This window comes from Arvicanthis niloticus, chromosome 15, assembly GCF_011762505.2.
Source record: "Arvicanthis niloticus isolate mArvNil1 chromosome 15, mArvNil1.pat.X, whole genome shotgun sequence".
NCBI classification, from domain to species: domain Eukaryota; kingdom Metazoa; phylum Chordata; class Mammalia; order Rodentia; family Muridae; genus Arvicanthis; species Arvicanthis niloticus.
In genome coordinates, this window is record NC_047672.1 from 31,543,426 (window position 1) to 31,559,888 (window position 16,463).

The following is a 16,463-nucleotide window of genomic DNA, read 5'->3' on the forward strand; positions in this document are numbered from 1 at the left end:
TCAAATAATAACACACTGGGCATGACTTTGGAGTGAGGTTCGTAATTTAAGCCCCAGAGAGAAATTCATAGAATTAGAAAACTTGGCAGTCAAGAATAAAGTGCAGCTTGTATGATAAAATTCAAGCACATCTTTGTCTGTTTATCTGTGTGCATTTTCTTTGGATAAGGCACTATCTTCTGGGTCCTGCATTTCAAGATAAATGGAACACCACTCTGGCCCAGGATCAGAAAGCCCATGTAAGCTATGATATGGTCCTTTACACAGGCATCCCTGGTCCTTTATGCAGGTACAGAGAATTGAGGTGCCACGTGAGTGTATTACATCTTAGTAGGAGATGTAATGAGACAGGGTCTGTCCTACCTCAATAGACGTTGTGAATAAGGATCAAAGTCTTTCAGGAAGAGGATCAAGAGGGTTTACCAGGTTTGCATTTAGGGAGGTGGTCAGTTGCATTGTCAAATTGCTCCTAACAGGGAGGAACTGACAGGGACAAGAACACAATTTTAAGCCTCATGCCATAGGTTCCTCATGTTATGGTTGCAAGCTGGCATGCATGTCTGCATCAGTAGGTTAGCAAATATAACAAATATATATATATATCTTGTGCTGCTGTTCTGGCTGCTCTGAGGAAGTAAAAAATAGACATGGAAGATCATGTTAAGAGGTTTAAATCTACTAGGGGCATGGGCTGGAGTGTACCTCAATGATAGACTGCTTGCTTAGCATGCACAAGACCATGGGTTTGGTCTCACAGACACACAGAGAGAGAGAGAGAGAGAGAGAGAGAGAGAGAGAGAGAGAGAGAGAGAGAGCGCGCGCATGGATACTAGTAGCTAACATATGGGGAACAAGCATCTGTAAAGGGCATTGCATTGCAGTTACAATCTTGTATTCCAGACCAGAGAGCTCACTGTGCAGACGGGGCCAGGGCTTCAGTTCAGCTGAGAAGAACACTTTCTGTTGGCCTCATTCTGGAAGGTCCATGCTAAGTAAACTGGGGGTCCTAACATACTGGAGATGGGAAACCACAATTCTGACTTTGCAGTTTTTACTGCAAGTTTGCTTGGTTTGAGAAGCAAGCCTTTTCTTGGCATTAATGTTGAGGAGAACAGCGCTAAAAAAGACCATCAAAGACACACACACACACACACACACACACACACACCATCCCAGCGTATTCACAGGGAACACCCTCTGTCTTTCTCATACGCAGCGTGGAAAACCACGCCAGAACGATCATGCAGAAACTTCCTAGTGAAAACAGCCAGAAAGGTCTTCCCAAACTTGAGGCCCACTACAAAGACACCCCAACCCCGCTCCCGCGCTTCCTAAGTAACTTCACGATGATGCTGAGCGCAGCCCACTTGAGAGGTTCACAAGGTCCACCGCCCTTGGGATCCGGGAACAATCTCTCCACTTAGACTCATCTGACAGAAAGACTCCGGATTAGCAACCCAGGAGTCACGTGTGACAAATTTTCGCCATCTCCCTTTGGTGTTAGCCTCCCCTCCCCCTTCAGTCTGTATCCCGGCGCCGATGATGTGCCACCTTTGCAGCGGACTCCATAGAGTCTGCAGCCCTCAAAGGCCCCCAAGCTGGGGTGAATAGGATGCGAGCTTCTTTGTCCTTTCACAGAGTAAACTCGGTTTGATGAGATTCTCCAATTCCGATCTCCCACCTCAGGTCTACTCATTTCTCACGAGCGGAAGACTGCTTCTTTCATCAAGGCTGTCCAAGATCCTGGCCCTACGCTAAGTGCTTCACCCAAGCAAGTGTTGTTAGAAGTGTTGTTAGCAGTTGTTGGAAGCGTTTAGTCCTGTTTCTCGTATGAAAAGAATCGAAGCATGTAGAGTGATATTTAGCACAACTAGGTTTTGAGCCCAGGTTGGGTTTCCAAGGCCCTTAAATCTCCATTGCTGCTTTTTATTCAGTAATATTAATTCTTATGAAGCAATTGCGGTATTACGGGCAGTGTGCACAGTATTTTTCCAGATTAGTCTTAGAGGCAGCGCTGCTATTTACCACCTAATGAATCTTAAACAACTTTTTAAACCTTTTTTAAAAAACTCGATTTTCCTGTCTGCAAAACGAGGCTTAAAAATATGACTGCAAGCGAATTGATACGTGCAAATCACTTAGAACACAGACGCGCACGAATTAAGCGCTGAAAATTTTGCCTTAAGAGTTACGTCCATTTGTACATCGGTGGGAGAGGTTAAGAAAAACTCTGTCCAGATGGTACGGTGCTCATCCCAGAGCACAGACTTGCTTGGGGATTGCACGAGATCCAGACACCTGCTAGGTAGGGGACCTGCTTCCTTGGCTCTGCGGCAGAAGGCGCTGAGGTCTGGAGGCCTGGAAGGATCGGTTCTTAGCGGAACTTCCAGGCTGGGGATCTGTGCCTGCGTGTAAGGGCCGCAGCATTATGGAGGATCCCGACTGATCCCATGCAAAAGCAATGCGTAGGACATCGGCGGCAGGGACTGATTGTCTGACAGGGTCCCTGGCGCGCGCACAGCATGAGCACAGATCCACAGGCGAGCACAGCATGAGCACAGATCCACAGTGCGCGCGCGCGCGCGCGCGCACACGCACACGCACACACACACACACACACACACACACACACACACACACACACACACACACACACACACACACACACACACGAACGGCCGGGGACCGCCAGCCCCTGCTCCCCCGCCCGCCGCGCTCCAGGGCGGAGTTTCCTCCTCTGCTTATTGTTCGCAGCCCAGCGCCCGCCCAGCCGCCGCCCCGCCCGACCCCGCCGCCGCTGTGGGCGAGCTCCTGGGGGAGGGGGCGGAGGCCAGCGCGGACGGGACGGGGCGGGAGTCATCGCAGCAACGTGCACGAGGCTGCAGCCGCGCAGACACCGCCCGGGCCACAGCCACCTTCGCTCCTCGCTGCTGGCTCCGCGTCCCAGACCAGCTCTGCGGCAGGCAGGAGGAGCCACCGGATCGCGACTCCGGAGTTCGCGGCTGTCGCCAGGCGTCCCCGAGCGGCGCCGACGCTCCCGCCGTCCAGGCGCGCGACCCTGCGCCAGCGCCGCAGCCACCTGCTCTGAGTCCCCGGGCGAGGCCAACCATGCGCTCCACTCTGGCGCTCTCCGCGCTGCTACTGCAGCTGGTGCTGCTACTGTCTCCTCCATCTCTCTCCCAGTCTGCCGGTGAGTGAACAAACACGGCTCTGCCGGGACCCTTGGTCGTTCCCCTCCGCCCCAAGCCTGGTGGGGTTCCTGGGAAGCCGGCTGCACCGCGTGGTCCGACCGCTAGTAGCCTCTCCCGCGTGGCCGCACGCAGAGTCCTGACCTTGGCACCATCCACGCCCCCTCTAAATTGGAGAACGCCGCAGGTGCGGGGCCAGATCGTGGATTTACCCCTAGTCTTCACTGGTGTAGAGTGAGCCGGAGCGTGTGAGGTTGTAAAGGGGCCACTTGGTGGGTTCTCTGGAAAAAGGGGGAAAACTTTGGGTTGTTGGGAGGTCCTAGATTGCCTCGGGACCACCGGAATGCGACTTCTCTTTCTCGTGTTTGAGGCGACCAGGGACCGAATTGAGAGGTCGTTGAAACTAAGCAAAGCGACGGACAGGGATCACAAGAAGGAGCCCCTGGAGCAGACCGTAAACCTCTAAGTGCCCAGGAGCGCAGCGTGTTTCTCGTCCAGGCGCTTTTTCTTAAGCCTGTCCCGGCACAGGTGGACTAAGTGCTCCTTCTACGGTCCCAGAGCCTGGTTCAGTGGGGACTTTGCCTTCCTGTTGCCACGGGACCTGATCCTTTTTCAGACCGTGGCCAGGATGGTGGGCCCCTCCCACCCCTTTGTGTAAACAAGAAACTCCTTTCACAAATGAGGTTTGAACTGTGTCTTAGGAATACCTCAGGCACCCATCTCCCATCAGACCCAGCTTGGAGACAGTCCCACTATCTTTTTTTCTGAAGGTGGAATGTTACTTTCTGTTTAAGAGGTCAGGCAGTGTCTGCAAACGTAACCAGAGCAGGTGTCCCAAAGTCCCTGCCAAACAGCTGAGAGACTCAGCCCAGGAGAGAGGGACATTTCGTAAACCGAGTAACCTATTCTTCCTGAGCAGGTAGCTACCGGGAGAAAGTATCGAGAGGAGGCTTTCCAGGGTCAGAAGTACTGTGGTGACCGCCCAGACGAGGAAGGGACTCTGTCGATTGTGGGAGTTAGTGTTGGGGGAACAATGAGAAGAGGCAGGGTGGTGAGGGAATGGAGATTTAACCTTCAGCGGGTGGCCTGGGGGAAGGGCTGTGTCCCTTGAGGAGGGGTGCAATTCGAGGAAGATGGGAAGAGCTTGGAGGGCCACAGTCTACCGTTGACATGATCAGAAGGGACAGCAAGTTTGTGGAGTGCCTTGGCAACTTTTTGGTGCGTCTTCACACGCAGTCTTTTGGAGGGCGAGCCCCTAGTACCATTCAAAAGCCAGATGGGCTAGCTAGCCCGCAGTGATTCTGATTGTATAGAAGCCAAGCTTGGAGAAGATACAGGCTAAAGGGAGATGCCTCGAAGCCATCAGTGAACTGCTCCCAGCCTGGTCCCTGGACATCAAGCATCACTGAGCCCCGGATACCCGAACCCCAAAATATCATACTTACAGTATGTGGCAATATAGAGATGTTCTTTGACAGTGTTTGGTGGCAAGGAGGAACGGTCACATTGATGACGAGGACAGCAAACTGATTATGATGTTGGTGAATTATATCCAGGGCAAAATGGCTTAGAGAGCAAACCTGGGATGGGTTGTGGTGATTTTACACACCTTCCTCTAGGCCAGCTCCCTTACTGGCTGATGACAGCCTTCCTCAGCCCCATTTCTGTGGAATTCTGTGATGAGATGCAAAACTGTAAGCTTACTGTGCAGGTCTCTGTAACAAAGGAATATCCGGACAGGGACAGGTCTCCAGCGTTCCTCCTTGTGACTTGAGCACACCCTGGAGGTAAACAACCTTTACCCTGGGATCCTTTCTGGGCTTTTCCTTTGCCACAGGGCAAGTCAGACCTTTGCACTCCACTTTCCTATCTGTAAAGTAGAATGGAGGAACAGAAGGGGACCTCTGTTTCCGCTGTTGTAGATGTCTTGGCTTCCATGTTCCTTGGCTGATGAAAAGAGAGACTGATTTAGTCCTCTCCAGCTGATGGCCATTTGATGGATAAATTCCTGGCAGGAGACAGGTGGGTTGACACCATCTCAGACTGGGCCCCACACTTGTGTGCCTGTGGATGAGGCAGTGTGCTTTCCCAAGCCTCAACTTCCTACTGAAGTGATCACAAACCTGCTTCGAGGGTTGTCTTCATCTGATGAAGCAACAGTAAGGGTAACAGGTTTAACACAGTAGCCAACTCACCAGTATCAGCAGCGGCTTGGTACTGCTGTGAATTGGATGGGTGTATTGGGCACTTGATGGGCTTGAGACAGCCAGAGCATCGGGATGCTGCTGACGTTGGCGAGTGGCAGTCGTTGTGTGACTGCTTCCTACAGGCAAAGGGAGGCTGTCTTAATGAGCCCAGTGTGGGCTGTGAAGAGCTTCCTGGAGTGTTTTCGTATGGAGATTTTTAAAGTAAAAAAGGATCCGCAGGGGGTGGGAGAGCTCCTCCTAGGGTCTCTAAGCTAGGATGAATTGTAAGGTGTAGGGGGAATGCAGGCTGGGGGATGGGAGCCAACTCTAGGGAGTTTGAGGTGGGCTATGTGAGGAATTCTATAAGGGGAGGGAACCAGCCCCTAGGTTGAAGGGAAGGTTCCAGAAGTGGGGACGGGGGCAGGGGTTTTCTGACAGGATTCACTCTGAGGTATGCATCAACAGAGGTAGCCAGACTGCTGCTCTCAGTCTGTGCTAAAGGCACAGAGGCTTCAGAGGGGTTGTGGCCTCCCGGGGTGGTTCAGAGACCAGCAGTTTAAAGTCTTCTGGAGGTCACACTGCCTGTGTGGAGTGTTAGACTCAAGTGAAGACCTCCTGAGAGTCTGCCTCTCTTCCTGGGGGCCCCTATCCACAAGGAGGAGACTACCTTTAGAAGCTGAGGGGGGAAGGCATCATGGGGTTAGAGTCCCTGGGGAGGAGGCTGCTGAATGAGTTATCTCTTGAGCCTGTGGAGCCCTGTTGGGCTCCATAGCCTGCTGTGCCTCTCCACGAGTAGAGCCCTTAGAGAACTCGAATCTTGTGCGAGCATGTGCTTCTTGGCTGTTGACCTGAAAGGGAATCCCGGCAGCTCGGCTCCTAGGCATAGATGTCTATAGTGGACCCCTTTTCCAGCTGTGTACAGTCTCTGCTCCAGCCAGTGCTGCTCTCCACAGCTGGAGACAGGATGAAGTTGTACTGCTCACCCGCCTAAGCTGGCCTGGAGACCCAGCAGACCTAGGGCAGGGGTGACTTTCAGCTCTGGGCTCTATTCTTATTTGTGCCCAGAATGTCTGAGGCAGGGCAAGCAGCTCAGCTGGTAGGGTTTCCTGTCACAGCCTGTTCCCAGAAACATTGTGGGACAAATCTTTCTGTCGTGTGTCTCGTCCACTTGTGAGGCTGTGAAAGATCCAAGGAAGTGTCAGATCTGGGACTGTGACTCTCAGGCCCACAGAAGCCTAAGAATGTTCTTTAAGTAAAGACTTAAAAGCTGGATATGGTGGAACATGTCCTCAGGCCTAGCATTCAGAAGTGAGGGGATCTCTGAGTCCCAGGCCAGCTACACAGTGGGACCATGTCTCCAAAACAAACAAACAAACAAAACAAAACAAAACAAAACAAAATAAACCTTTCAAGAAAATAATCTACTCAAAAGATACGTTATGGGATGAGGACATGCTTGAACTCTCAGTTCATCTCCTAGCACTGAGTAAACCCAGCATAGCGGCACAAGTCAAGCACCTGGGAGGCTGACACAGGGCTATCAGAAGTTGAAAGTCATTGGTTTCATAGGAAACTGGAGGTCAGCCTGAGATACGTGAGACCCTGTCTCAAAAAGCAAAGCATTGTAAGGAGCGTCTCACTGGCAGTAATACTTGAGATAAGGCTTCTGTAGGCCGCAGCCCACTACTTACTCAAAGTGGGATCCAGGACCTGGGGACGGAGTTCAACTTGTAGAACTAAAATACACAAAGTCCTGCGTCTGATCGCCAGTACCACAGGGAGTGAGCATAGCTGCACACCTGTAATTCTAGTATTTGGGATGTGGAGGGAGGGAGAATAGAAAGTTCTAGGCCAGCCTAGGCTACAGGAGACCACATCTCAAAGTAAAAGAAAAAAAAATGTGAATAACGGACTCCAGTTGCCCAAGGATAGTTTCTATACCATCTCTGTATAACTGTTCTAAGACTCTCAGGGCTGAGAGACACCTGGGACTCACCTGCTAGAACTCGCTTACTTTCCAGATGAGAGGTGTAGACCAAGAAGGGACATTGCCTCTTTCTGGGTGTTCCCAAGGGCTTGGCAAGAGACAACAGGTGTGTGTAGCTGTAGAACTGAATTCTGCCTGTTTGGTGCCGTTTCTCTTCTGGGGACTGGAGGAATTTGGTGAAGGTTGACAAATGTAGCCTTTAACCAAATCTGTCCCTTCCTGTCTGCCATTAAGGTGACTGAAGCTTGGCGTGATCTGGCCGGACAGAACCTCCGAGTACAGTCACAAAGCTGGCAGCTTGAGTTGTGATTGTGTGTGTCAACGGGCCTGAGAGTTCCTGTGGCATCCACAACATCCAGCCAGTACCTGGAATAAACAGTTGGTCAAAGGAGGGATCATGGGAAGAGTGGCCTCATCCATAACTTTCTAACCCTCACCTCCCCGAGTCTGAGACACAGGCCCACCAATATAGTCATCGCGTTGGCCTCTGGGCCACCAGCTCGTCCCTTCCTTCTCTGGCCCCTACCCTCTCAGCACATACCACCACCACCACCCTCTCTCTTCCTTTGTACCCTCATCCCCCTCAGGTCAGCCACCTCGCATTTCCCTAGGGCCAGGGTGCAGGGTGGCACCCCGTCCGCCAATTGTCATAGCCGGAAAGCTACATGCCTCAACCCAAGGGTAGAGAATTGTGAGGAGTGGCTGACCTAGGATGGCATACAGCCCCACGTTGGGGTGCGGGAGGCCCCCCTCAAGAACCAGGCCCCTGGGGGGTTTTGGGACAACTAGGGGCCTACAGCTGTGTGAGTTCAAGCCTTGAACTGACTGGTCAGGGTAGACAGGGCAATACTGTGACAAGTCCCAGGCATTCTGTGATCCCTAAGTACTTAGCCAATGTCTGAGGCCTCCATCATGGAGCTCAAACCCACAGAACTTAGCCTGAGCTGCAAGTCTCTTGAGACTCTGTCTGAATGGATGCCCCTGCTGCTCTCTGAGAGCGCCCCACTAGTGTCACAGAGGCTAAAGCTGGCGAAGCACAGAGTTGTCACTGGGTAGCCTCTATTTCTGTCCATTCCAGAGAAGGGAAGTTGAGGCACAAGGAATTACAGTTGGTCACCTAACCATGTCGTTCCTCAAACATTCTCAAGGCTCCTGCTTCCCACTTCAAAACTTCTTTTATTTTTTAGACAGTTTCACAGAACTCCAGCTGGCCTGAAATTCCCCTATGTAAGCTTGATTCTTATTCTCCTGCCTCCACCTCTGGGTGTGTATCACGGTGACCAACAGTTTACACAGTGCTGGAGATTGAGTGGCCAGGCTTCATACATGCTAAACAAGAATTCTTCCAACTCACCCACACCCTGCCCAAGTGTTACCTTCTTGAGAGAGCTTTCCAGGACACATAACCCAACCCCATTCCTTGCCTTCAATACTTTCTCCCATTCTCTCTCTCTCTCTCTCTCTCTCTCTCTCTCTCTCTCTCTCTCTTACTAGACCAGCGGTTTCCAGCCTGCCAGTCATGACCCTTTAAAAGGGGTTGCATATCAGATATCCTACATATCAGGTATTTACATTATGATCCATAACAATCGCACATTACACTTATGAAGTAACAACAAAAATAATTTTTTGGTGGAAGAGGTCACCACAACGTGAGAAACTGGACTAAGGGGTTGCTGCCTTAGGAAGGTTGAGAAACACTATATCATGAGGTCAGAAACTTTAGTTAGTACTGTAGCCACGGCCTCTAGAGAAGTCCCTAACCCATAGTAGATGTTCAGTAAATCCTTGCTGAGTGAGTGAGTCTTACGTACCAGCTCTGTACCCTCCACTCCTGACCTGAGTCCAGAACGGTGGAGGTGGCAGGCAGGAGCTGGCCAGGGAGTTTGGAGAAATAGACAAGTGAGCATGATCCAGAACACGGAGTCTCCCAGGAGGAGAACCACAGGAGCTCAGCAGCCTCAGGTCTCCGGTGTGGCTGTGTGGTCCTCGCTCTAAATGTCCTTCAGTGGAGACAACATCTACGGCAAGTTAAATTGTTCTCCTATTGGAAGTTCAGAGTACTGCAGTGTCGGTTCTGCCCTCATTCGCTCACAGACCTATGGCTTGTGATAGGATTCCACCTGTCAGGACAAAAGGAAGAAATAAGAACATTGTAGCTCCTCCTTGAAGGTATCTACCCAAAACTATGCATGACTTTCCCAAGAGCATTTTGCTGAACTGAACTTAATCACACTCTGATGTCTAACAGCAAGAGAATCAGGAAAGAGTGCTTTACTTCAGAAAGAATAACTTTTATTTGACCAAAAATAGTTAGTTACGTTATAAAGAAGTAGAGGTGGGTACCGGGATAGGTCCTGGGCAAGGTTCCTCTGGAGTGCTTGTTTGTGGCCGCCTCAGGCTGCTTGTGGCTTTAGTCATCCTCCTTTCCCTGACACGTCAGGGTCCAGTCGTCAGGGTCCAACCCTGCAGAAGGGAAAGAGAGTTAATTGGTTTCTCCATGGCCTTAGGCTTTGATGCCTCTGACCTCAGTGCAGTCTGAAATCTGGAGAACCTAGGTGTGGGCTATTGAAGGAGAAGTACCTTTGAAGGCAGAGAAACCAGTTTTCCCATCCAGGCTCCTCTGCCCCCAGCTAGGCCACTTGAGCCAGTTGCCCTGAAGTTTCCCATGAGCTGTAGAGCAGGCATAGGGGAGAACCTGGGTTCCTGCACTGGCCTCGGGATAAGACTGGAATATCTCTGCACGCATGTGCATGAATACACACTCGGACACACACCACACCACACACACACACCATTTCCCCTCATGTTTCCATGGATACATGTATAGGCAAAGGACAACATCCTCTTAGGAGTCCCATGCCGAACTGCACCTAGGTAGGCACACCTGTGGCTTCAGAATAACCCGGATTGACAAAATGCCAAAAGATGAGAAGAGTGCCCCCTAGGGTCTTTGTGTTGGGAGATGAGAAACATCTGGGACCAACGACTTACAAGCCTGGTAGAGGTGCTTTGGGGAGCTACTGAGGGGCTACCAAGAGCTTAGGGAATATACTTGAAAGAAAACTAAGAGTTTTCTTATCGTTTTCATCTGGGGGCTAGGTTTGTGTCTATCCATTGAGTGTAACTGCATTTGTCTGTTCTGCATGGGAGTTCCTTTGAGAAAGATGTTTTACTGCCAGAGAAAGGTAAATGGAGACATCCTGATACAATGTCCGGATGTTGGAGTTACAGGCTTGGGATTTAGCCTCCATTTTGCCTCTCACTTGCTAACCCGTGACCTTGGATTTGCTCCTTGGCCTTGTTTTCCAGTCAGTGTAATGAACCCATTCCCCAACAGCGCTGGTCAAATAGAGTCACAGAAGTGGTGTATCCGCTGCGTGGCAAAACATAAGTATGTCCCTTTTCTCAGGGACAGTCCTAGCTTGTTGTGGGATGTGATTAAATAGATCCCACTCCTGGCGTCTTCCACCCATGGTAACTTCATAAGGTCAAGCTTTGTCCTTCAAGGTCATGGTGACTATCTCATGGCCAGGTTATGTAGGGCCACCGCTTGAGGGTTAGTTACAACCCCAGGTGAGAATGTTCAGAGGAAGTTGGCTTAGTAGGTGCTCTGGATTCTAGCCCCCACCTTCGTGGTCCCCACCCAAATGTTTCTCACCCCAGCCCTGGGCAGTGGGTGCTCTTCTCACCTTTAGGTGTTAATTGTCAGTGCAGGTTTTCCTGAAGCCACAGGCGTGCTGACCCTGGGAGCCCTCAAGGGTTGTGGTCTGGTCTCTCATGGCCCCTTTTCTACCAGGATAAATGTCCATGTGATTGGCTGATGGTTTCCTTGGCCAGTCCTGCCGCATATCTATCTGCCAGCTCCCTTTCCAGTTTCGCCAAGCAGCTTCCTTCCTGGTGTCAGCCCACCCTACCCAGAATCCAGCTTCCCTTTCCAGTGATATCTTCCATCTAATCTAAGCATGGTGCAGTGTTGGGCTTGTGGGCTTCCGGCTCCACATTTTCCTTCTCTGGAGATGGGGCGGGGCAGATAGAGGCTGGAAAGGGAGATTTAAGAAGCTGCAGACCTCCAGCTGGAAGCCTGAGGAGATGGGGGAGGGGATATTTTCCTACGAAGCAGAGAAGAGGGAGAAAGGGAGAAAGACAGTTTAATGTTCTCATAGATCCGTGTGCCCCAGCATTGCAGTCGGGGCACCATTGCATGCCTCAGTTTACCCAAATGGTAAGTCAGAGCAAGCATCATAGGGGACTGTGTACTCTCACAGTGCATAAGGCAAGCTGCTTACCAAACTGTTTGCAAAGAACACTAGTGGCCCCTCAAGATTTAATAGGATGGCTCTCAGTGAATGCTTGGTCAGTGAGCTAAATACATGTCCTATGATTAAAAGGGAAGCCACGACGCAAAGTTGGAGAAATGTCACTCATTCTTTCCCTTCATTGAGGCTCAGTGCCAATCAATCAATTGATCAATCAATCTCCCTTCCTCCCTTCATCACCCCCCCCTCTAGTTTTTTGAGACAGGGTCTCTCTTTTTGGGCTGTCCTGGAACTTGCTGTGTAGACCAGGCTGGCCTCAAACTCAGAGATTCATATGCCTTTGCTGGAACTAAAGGCGTACACCCCTGTCCCTGGCTCTAAATACAGTCTCATGTTTTCATTCGTACTGACCTGACTGTAGCCCAGTACCCCTCATATACTGTAGCACTGAATAGAAATTATGTTTTTCTTTTTAAGAGAACATATATATTGCTGGGGCATGGTGGCACGTGTCTTTAATCCCAGCATTTGGGAGGCAGAGGCAGGCAGATCTCTATAAATTTGAGGCCAATCTGATCTTTATAGCCAGTTCTAAGCTAGCCAAGGTTATATGTATGTGTACACACACACACACACACACACACACACACTTTTCTAGGAAATCATGTGGGAGACTGAGTTCATGAAGGTGCTTGAACCAGGCACATGGGAACAAGTTAAGTCTTGCAGCACTCTCTGGGTGTTAGCCAGGCTGGCTCCTTAGCAGACTTGGGAAGTGCTAAGTGCTATTAAAAGGAGTAGGGGTGGGGGCAGGGATGCCTTCAGTTGGTAGAGAGCTTGCTGGGTGCACAGGGCCCTAGGTTTGACCTTCAATGTCACATTAAGCCCAGCATTGCATCAACCTGGCAGTGAGAGGCATGTACCTGTAATCCCAGCACTGGGGAGGTGGAGGCAGGAGGCTCAGAAGTTTAAAGTCAGCCTTAACTACATAAGAGTTTGAAGATAGCCAAATCTGCATGAGACCTTGTCAAACAAACAAATAAACACTGGGTTTGTGGACTCTTGTTTCCGGTGTTTGATCTTTTGAGCTCCTTGCCTGCCAACACTTCTCTGGTTGCTATTGGCTCCTCTTTCCCTCCCTTGCCTCCTACCCCAATTCCTGTAAACTCTCCCCCCCCTCGGGGCATCTCAGGTCCTAGGTGTCAGAGGGGAGGAGACATTCTGGAGCATGGAGACTTGCTGTAAAGCTGGTTAAGCCAAACAGTAGCCACAGGCTGGCATTAGCTTTCCTAGCTGCTGCTGTCCCGTATGCCACTTCCCCAACTGAGGCAGTGACAAGGAGTACCCCTTGCTTAAGCAGGTTCAGTTCCCACCCAAGCCTGAGCACAAACAAAGTGCAGTGTGTCCCCTGTCTCCCTGCCTTGCACTGTTGGGTAACAGTGCAACTAGGAGCACCCCACCCACTTGCTTCTTGTAAGACCACCCTGGTTCTGGCTTTGTGGCTTCAGAGGGCTAAGGCTTCGGAGGACCAGGGCTGTGTGCTCGGGAGATGCAGGAGATGGGACCCCCATGGTCTGTTCTCCTTCCCCTGGGCTTCCTGGGGGTGGGGTGGGGGTAGGCACTTAGGCAGGACATTTTCTGAATTTATTCCCTTAAGCTCTGGCAGAACCTGAGAGTGCTGTCCTGTATGCTCACAGAACATGCACGATGATGGATTCCAGGACACCTTAGGACAATCACAACGACATGCCAGCCACAGCTCTTCCCGGGCCTTCTGTAACTATAGCTATGGCTGTTCATGTGTGCAGTTCTGGGATGCTGCCAACCACTGGATCACAGTGGAGTGCCTGATCATATAGTGTCATAGAAGCCTCCCTCCTTCTCACTGTGGGTCAGATGAATCCCTTCCCCGACCAGTCCAAAAGCTAAAAGAGGCAGGAGCTGGGGTTGGCAGCCCAGGGCTATTCATGTTTCAAGTCAAGGATGAATAGCTGTATTGGATGGACCACAGGGTTTCTAGATGGCAAAGAAAACCAACTCTGACCATCTGTCACAGTCAGAGTCTATTTCTCAGTTGTTGGGGTGGGATCAAGTGGTACCCAGGGTCCCCTGGCTCTGATATGACTGTGAATGCAGAGGAAAAATAATGCCAAGGGTAGGACACAGAAGTTTGCATTCCTGATACTTCAACTTCCCCAGGCCCTCTGTAACTCTAACTAGGGCTGTGTTGCAGGGGTGTATGTGGTGGAGGGGCAGGGTAAGCAGGGAAAATGAGAAGAGATCAATCATCTGAACTCAGGATTGAACCACAGTCCAATGTGTGATGGATGAATGTCAAGTGCCCTGTCACTGAGCTGTATTCAGAGCTTCATTTCCTGGATTTTTACTGAGAATGAAAGTACCTAGTCACTGACTATGGAACGTTGTGGGCTTAGCCACAGCCTGCCCTGGCTGCTCAGTGTCTTCCTGCCTGTCCGTGGCTTACCCAGCCTGAAGGATGGGTACCAGTTCCTTTGCCTGGATAACTCTGGGCATATCACCCTGTCCCAGCAGGGACCAGGCTCAAAGAAATGCAGAGACAAGCTGAGGACCTCCTTGTGCTGTTGGTCACTCTGGAATGGAGGAATCTTGATGTGGAGCTGTCTCCACTTTCCAAATGGGAATGGGTAATGGTGTATGTGTGGGGGGGGGGGGGGAGGGGAGGGTTGTGACTTTCCCAGTCATAGCCCTTGGTTTTAGATTGGTCTGAGTGGCCCCACACAGGTGAGCCATTGAATAAGCTTGGCCTGGATTTCTATCTGGGCTCTGCAGCTACTTGAACGGAAGCAAACTGGAAATGTAAGAGATGCAGAGATGGAGGTGAGGGTGGGAGTGTGTGTGTGTATGTGTGTGTGTATGTGTGTGTGTGTGTGTGTGTGTGTGTGTGTGTGCGCGCACGCGAGCGGGGGCTGGGAAGGGATGGAACCTTCCCTACCCACCTCAAGCCAAACTTCAAAAGCCAGCTTAAGTGACGTGAGATGGCCTGGCCCTTCCCATGACTTGAGAAACTTCAGAAGGAACATTCAATGCAGCTTCCGATTCCTAGGAAAGGTAGAGCTGTAAACCAGCCCCCGTCCTGTGTATGCATTTGTGTGCATTTACTGTGGTCACGTCCTCTGTGATGTCATTAAACCTCGACACTCTTAAGGGAATGAGCATGTGCTGTCTGGAAATCTGGTTTCCAGTGGCTGCCCGGATTCTTGGCTCACATCCTAGGCTGAACCTGTAGAGAGCAAGCTTCCTAGACTAGCTCTGACCCTCCAATGAGTTAAGACCTGGCTTTAAAGGGAGCCAGCCCTGAGTGGCTTAGGTATAGCCATTGGCTTGGTTTGCTCACTCCTCACACACTCCCAAAGAAGGCCAGGCTTTGTGTGCTCTGGTGGGCTGTCAAACTTTCCCCTCCTGGGTCCAGCTGGGGAGTTGGGCGATGGAATGTTCGCTTTATTTTTCTGCCTCAGGATGCATTAGTTGGGGACGCTGAAGAAGCCAGGCCTTAGCAAAATTGTTTCCCCCACACCACACTGCCCCAAGTACAGGCATAGGAAAGGTGTAACGGTGAGAATTATTCTTCAGTCAGAAGCTCATGAGTGTCTTTCCTGGAAGAGGGACATCTGCAGCACAGAACACACAAAGCTGGGAAATCTGGAAAGCTACCCTTGAGGTCACTTGTGGTCACTTTTGGTCATGACCCCTGGCTTCCACCTGATGAAAGGCAGTCATTCCCAGGGAAATTCACAGGCTCCATTTCACAGACGGAACTTTCAATCTGGTTCCCAGAGGCGACTGTTCCACAGCTGGGGATGCAGGACTTCCCTCTGGCTTCATGCCTTTGTTTGTGTCAGGCCAAGAGTGGAGGCTGGTCCCTGGCAGAGGATTCCAGGGTCTACTTCAAAACTGTACACATCTGGCTATGTTCACGGGCCAGGGAGGTAGCGTGGGAATGATACCACGCCCCTTCAGGAAAATATTTACCGAGGTTGTTTTTGACCGAACTGTGAAAGGAAGAGTGGGGTGCTAAATGCGCATGCGCCTTGCCTCTGGACTTGTGAATGAGCCCCAGGTCGAGTACTAGGCGCTCTGCTGGGAAGAGCTGGCACCACAATGAGCCAATACCACAGTGCCCTGCATAGCAGTCAGAACGAGTGTTGCTGAAGGAGAGTGTAGTCCTCTGGTCCCCCTGTGTTGCCAGGGTTTCTGTCCAGCTTCCTCATCTGGCTGAGAGACCAGTCCCACCTAGCCACCCGAGTCTGTAGTCTGCTTCTCCTCATATACAAGGGAAACAAAGTAATAAAGCAATGGTTTGGTTGGTATAGAAAGGCTGTGTTTGGCCCAATATAAGAAGGCTTTAGTAAATAAAACCTTGGTGGTTAAGTTTAAGAGGTAGACTTTATGGTTTTTTTTTTTTTTTTTTTCAAGACAAGATTTTTTTTTTCCCTGCATAGCCCTGGCTGTCCTAGAACTTGTTTTGTAGACCAGGTTGGCTTCGAAGTCTGAAATCTGCCTACCTCTGCCCACTGAGTGCTGGGACTAAAGATGTGTGCCACCACTGCCTGGCAAGAGGTAGGCAGGCTTTATGATAGGGGAATGAAAAGAAAATTACACTGAGAGAGAGAGAGAGAGACAGAGAGACAGAGAGAGAGAGAGAGACAGAGAGACCCTCACCTGTGCCTTGGCGTCTCTGTGTCATAGGTATATCAAGACACACACTGTGGTTTCCCCGGTCCACAGTAGGGTGTTGGATCCTGAATACCTGTCTGGCTCCTCTTGCCTCCAGTCTCTGTGGATCTGAGAGTCTTTTGTTGCT

General features: G+C 50.8%; 1 protein-coding gene across 1 annotated transcript in view; it reads left to right on the forward strand.

Moving 5' to 3' along the window:
- Positions 1 to 2,663: 2,663 nt before the first annotated feature.
- Positions 2,664 to 16,463, forward strand: part of Podxl (podocalyxin like) — a 45,556-nt gene continuing 31,756 nt past the window's right edge. Inside the window, exon 1 of the mRNA XM_034519420.2 lies at positions 2,664 to 3,190. Coding sequence (XP_034375311.1) covers positions 3,109 to 3,190 — 82 coding nt within the window. The 5' untranslated portion in view covers positions 2,664 to 3,108. The remainder of the gene's footprint in view (positions 3,191 to 16,463) is intronic.